Consider the following 5,271-nt stretch of genomic DNA (forward strand, 5'->3'; position numbering starts at 1 on the left):
GTCCCTGCGGAGGGCCCGGAAGCGGCGGCCCTGGTGGCGCAGCGAGGCCGATGACCGGGAGGGAGCGGAGTCGGCCCCGAGCGCGGTCAGCGCTGCGGGCGCCTCGTGGGAGAGAGCCGTAGCTCTCCCGGGCCCGACGGCGGCCCGAGCCGGCGTTCTTGCGCCTTCCGGGGCCCGGGGTCTGGACCCAGGTGGGCCCTGTGCTCTCGTCCGGGTGGAGGCCACGGGACAGCTGCTCGTGAAAGGCTCGGTTTCCAGGCCCCTCAGCCCGGAAGTTCCGAGTGGGTAGGTCTGGGATGGGGTCGGTGTCCCCCGCTTGGCCGACCCTCCCCCGCCGACTGGGAGGAAGGCTAGAAGGGACGGCACCCCTGGCCGGCTCCGCTCGTGGCATTTGCCGCTCGGCCAGCTCAGGAGCAGGAGGAAGAGGGCGATGTGGGGGGCCAGGGAAAGGGGCTGTGGGTGGCGACGATTGATCGAGCACCAGCTCTCCTTGGTCTTTTGGCTGTTTTAAGAACCAGATTCCCATCCCTGCCTTTCTTGCTGTGGACTTCCCTGGGGGAGTTAGTAGGAGTCGTGGGCATTATCCCAGCCACAGAGGAGAGTGAGCTGGAATGGAGACGGGTGCCTGGACCCAGGAGGAGAGTGTAAGATAAGGGAAGGGTGGTGTGGCTTCCAGAGGCAAGGGGATGAGGGCCGGCAGGTAAATGGAAACCTCGGTGAGCGAGCAGACTCGGGGGGCCGAGACTTGTCCGACTCCCCCACTCCAGCCTCCCGGAAGACGTACTGCTTCTGCCTCTTCCGGCTTCCTGTGCGCCCCAGCTCTGGGTCTGGTTTTCTCCACTGGCAGGAACGGTCGGGTTGGTGGGACAGCCCTCTAGCCTAGGTGAGCTGCAGGGAGCCCCTTGCAGCTGGTGTGAGCCCCGGACAGGCCCTGGGCCTTGGGCTTACCCCAGAGTGACCTGTCCACAGCCATCGGCAGCCCGGGGCCAAGTAGTCTGTGTAGTTAGCTGTTCTGGCCTCCCTTCCCAGGGCCAGCACGCGGCCGGATCCTGGCCATGTAGTCTCGGACCAGAAGGATCCTGATCTCTGTGGACAGTCTGTGGACACTGAGCTGGCGAGGGCCTTTCTAGTCACAGGATCCAGTGGTGACAAGGTAGCCGTGACCTTTGCTCTCAGAGTTTACAGGGAGCCAATGCTGAGCAAATGATTGGCAAATATTTGATTTGTTGGAATGTTGGTAAATTCTGTTAGGAGCAAATATTGGAGGCAAGGGGAATGATTTGTGGGTTTGGGAGGGGTTTGACGGGGTCCTGTAGACAGGTGTCTGTTTATGAGTAGGGGTGCACTTGGTGTTCATGAGGGTAGGGAGGTGGGCTCTTAACCTGGTGACAGTGGGAGGCTCCCGCCAGCAGCACCCCTCCCACCTCCCCCTGCCCCAGTGGGGCAGTGAGACTCGGGTGGCTGCAGGCCCTCTGCTCCCGGGGTTTCTAGCTGCAGCCACGAGACTCTGCCTCATTCTCCTCGCCCATCAGATGGGTTGGCGAGGGCACCCCTGTGCTCAAGAGTGCCTGCACAAGGGGGCCAGGATGCCCCGGAAGGGCGGGTGCCTGCCTGGAATGGGCGTGTGGGAGCAGGAACCAGGCAGGCCGGCCAGCTCAGAGGCCTCTGCTCGGGCGCACAGGCCCAGACTCGATCCCCCAGGAAACAGGAGTACCGGGGATGAGGTGGATCTGGGACATCCACGGGCCAGGCTCCTGGTGGCCTGACTGGTGGCGGTCATGGTTCTGTCTGCTGTCCTATGGACACCCCTGATTCCTCTCAGAAGTGTCCCTGAGCAGGGTCGGGGGGATGGGAAGAAGCTCTGTTCCGTCGAACAGGCCACCTCGGAGAGCCGTCAGGGTGAAGAGAGAAGGTCCTTCCTCTGCACGGAGCCCCTGGGGCGCAGGCTGGTCCCCCTGCCAGCTCAGTGTTAAGGCCAGCATCTCTCCAGCTCCCACCTCAATGTCCCCCATTCCCCGACACTCACCTGGCCAGGAACCTGGGGTCTGCATGTGGCATGAAAGGTGAGGTCTGTCTCCAAGGGCCTACTGCAGGGAGCAAGTGCTGAGTGAATGGAGTGCATGGTCTGTCCTGTGGGCCGCTGTTGCCATGGTAATAATGAGGGAGTGTTCACCCTGGTCTCCTCAGGAGAGAAGCTGTCAGCTGGGGATAGGTGCACACGAGCTAGGGCCCTGCCAAGGTATATAGATTCTGTCCCGTTGGGGGTGATCATTCCATCCCAGGGTGTCCCCATTTCTGTTACGGTGAGGTAATTAAATTTCTGGGATGTGTGGCCTCTGGAGGAGGGAGCATTGAAGACCCAGGTCTGGACCTTCTGCATGTGCAGCAGAGTCTGGGGCCTCCCTGAAACCAGGTCACTGTGGCTCAGGGGCCAATTCCAGAGCCTGGGGTTGAGGCTACCCTCCATTTGCAGAGGAGATGGAGGCTTGCAGCCGGGACCCAGCTTCCGAGAGGGGGCAAGCCAGGTAGATACCAGCTCAGGCTGTGGGGACCCAGGACAGGGAGAGGCCTAGGCCCTGAGATGGCCGGTCTGGGCTGTGCTGGGGCTCGGGGAACACAGGGACCCCTGAGGATGGCATGGTGATTGGCTCTCTCAGGCCCCAGGAGCAGCAGTGAGCCTCAGGGGTGGAGGACAGACACCCTATCTCCAGTGGGCGTGTTGCTCACCCCGCCCTGGCTCTCCCAGGCTTGCCCAGGGCAGGGTGCAGGCCTGGGAAGGGTGCCCGGGAGAGAGAGTTTTCTCACGGGGGTTCCGCCAGGCTTCAGGGAGGTTCTGGGCCTTCCTGTTGACCCAGGCCAGAAGGTTCCCAGCTTCCTCACCTCAGTCAGCTCAGACTCAACTGCAGCCACGTTTGCCCCTATCCATTGCCCTCCCCCTGCGGGCTCCTGGAGAGGGCAAGAACCTTGGCTACCAAGCACAGAGCCTCCAGTGACTGCGTTTCTTGGCCTATGAAATGTTGAAGTAAACAACAGGCTGAGTGACAGCCCTGGAAACCCCATGCCAGTGACAGCTATGGTGGGCACTCCCTGGGGGAGCCTCCCCTGGGCCCCACGCCCCTGCTCAGGAGGGCAGAGGGCTGCTGTCCTGCTGTTCCTGGTTCACAGTTTCAGTGCCACATGTCCCACCCACTTAAAGCTCAGGTCTTGCAGCCGGCCATCACCAGTGTCCTCGTCCAGGACATTTGGTCACTCAACAAGAAGCCCCGTCCCCATCAGCAGTCACCTTCTTGGTCCTTGACAACCAGGATCCCACTCTGTGGATCTGCCTGTTCTGGATGTTTCCCATCAGTGGAATCACGCTCTGTGTGTTCTGTGTCTACTTCTCTCAATGAGCACCGTGTTCTCAGGGTCCGTCCACATGGTAGCAAGTGTCAGGGCTTTCCTTTCCTTGTCTGAGTGATGCTCCCGGGTGTGGAGGGACATGTGGTTATGTTTGGCTGCTGTGCATGTGGGTTTCTGTGTGGACCTGTCTCTGTCACCCTGGTGGGTGCCTGGTGGGGCAATTGCAGGGTCATGGGGTGACCATGACTGTTTTCTGAGGACACTGCCCCATTTCATAGTCCACCTGCGTGTGGGGGTTCCAATTTCTGCACCGCCTCCCACAGTGGTCCCTGTCAGCTCTGTGGGTCCAGCCATCTGGGTGGATGTGGAGTGTGTCCCGCTGGTTTTGGTTTGCGTTTCCCTGTTGGCAGACTACGTGTACATCCCTTCTTGGCTCATTGCCACCTGTCTGTCTGTGAAGAAATGCTGTTCTGAACTTCTGGCCATTTTCTAACTGGGATGTTTGTCTTTTGTTGTTGAATCGTAAGAGTTCATTACACATTTGGACACAGGTCCCCGGGACATGTGCAGCTCTGGCCTACCCTCCCGCCTGGCTCAGGAGGTGTCCTTTGATTCCCTAGCCCCTTTGCTCTCTGCAGTGGAGCAGGTGGGGGTCCCGCCTTCCTGACAGGTGCCTGGCCCCCAGCATCTTCAGGGCAGGCCACACCCCACACACCTCCATATTGTTCCCTACAGAGGGTGGCCCAGCCATCGGTGCCCCAGGCTCCTGGGAACTGGGACCGTGGGCGGCCTCAGTGGAAGCACCTCACGCTTGCAGCCTTAGAACACATGTGGACCTGAGCCAGTTCCAGGCCCAACTAGTGGATTTGGTGCTCAGGCTCCCTGTCCCTGAGGGGCAGAGCCACCTCTCTGCTGACTGGAGACATCACAGTCTGCCTGCTGGCTGTCCAGCCTGGGGTCACAGGCCACACCTCAGGCAGTCCAGAATGTTCTGCAGGCCGGTTCCTCTGCCTGGGTATGCCTCCCACCCTCGGTGGCTGCCTTCCTGGGAGTTGGTCTCTGAGGCCCAGGTGGTCCTGGAGCCCCACTAGTCACTCTCCTAGTCACTCTCCTCCTTTATACTTGTATGGGTGTGGAGGTGTTAGGGAACATTCTCAGGTCCCCCAAGTTGGGAAACTTCCCTGGACCCGTGTCAGCTGGCCCTTTGCTGCAGGCTTTGTCAGAGCCTTCATCAGGCCACGTGGCTGAGTGGAGGCCCTGAAACTGTGACTTCTGTCACTGTGGGGAGCACAGGCTGATGGACTCAGGGATGTGGGAGGTTGGTGATGTAACTTCCAAGGTCACGGCCCACCATGTGGGCGAGGAAGTCAGTGTACCAGCCCTGCCTGGGGCCACACGGCTGGAGCTAGCAGGTTCCCACCTGGGCCCTTGAGATGAGTCACACACACACACACACCGCCTTGCCCTGAGATCATGCTTGCCTGCCCTGTCCTCCCCAGGATTACATCTGCCCAAGATGCGAGTCTGGGTTTATCGAGGAGCTTCCGGAAGAGACCAGGTAAGGCTACCCCCCTCATGGACCCTCAGCCCAAGGGTGCACTGGCTGGACCTGGGTCAGGGGTGGAGGGGGTCCGCCTTCATCTGACCCTCTGGCCATCGGTCTGGGGTGGGGTGCACCTGCTGCTAATGGTGACTGTCCTCAGGAGTGCAGAGAATGGTTCAGCCCCCTCCACAGCCTCTGCGGACCAGAGCCGGCAGCAACCGTTCGAGGTGAGAGGCAGCCTCCCCGCTCCCTGTGAGGGCTGCCCACCTCCCGCCCAGCCCTGGCCCCTCTCCCATGATGATGGCCCTCCTCTCTGCAGAATGTGGACCAGCCCCTGTTCACGCTGCCGCAGGGCTATGGGCACTTTGCTTTCGGCATCTTTGACG

The 5,271-nt window shown here is 61.0% G+C and overlaps 1 protein-coding gene across 1 annotated transcript in view; it reads left to right on the plus strand.

Annotated features, from left to right (window-relative positions):
• RNF126 (ring finger protein 126) overlaps nucleotides 1–5,271 on the plus strand; it is a 16,070-nt gene that overhangs the window by 8,067 nt on the left and 2,732 nt on the right. The window contains exons 3-6 of the mRNA XM_010844651.1: nucleotides 62–285; nucleotides 4,842–4,900; nucleotides 5,046–5,112; nucleotides 5,205–5,271. Of these exons, the coding sequence (XP_010842953.1) occupies nucleotides 62–285; nucleotides 4,842–4,900; nucleotides 5,046–5,112; nucleotides 5,205–5,271 (417 nt within the window). The remainder of the gene's footprint in view (nucleotides 1–61; nucleotides 286–4,841; nucleotides 4,901–5,045; nucleotides 5,113–5,204) is intronic.

This window comes from Bison bison, unplaced genomic scaffold (genome assembly GCF_000754665.1).
Source record: "Bison bison bison isolate TAMUID 2011002044 unplaced genomic scaffold, Bison_UMD1.0 scf7180017864203, whole genome shotgun sequence".
In the NCBI taxonomy this organism is placed as follows: Eukaryota; Metazoa; Chordata; class Mammalia; order Artiodactyla; family Bovidae; genus Bison; species Bison bison.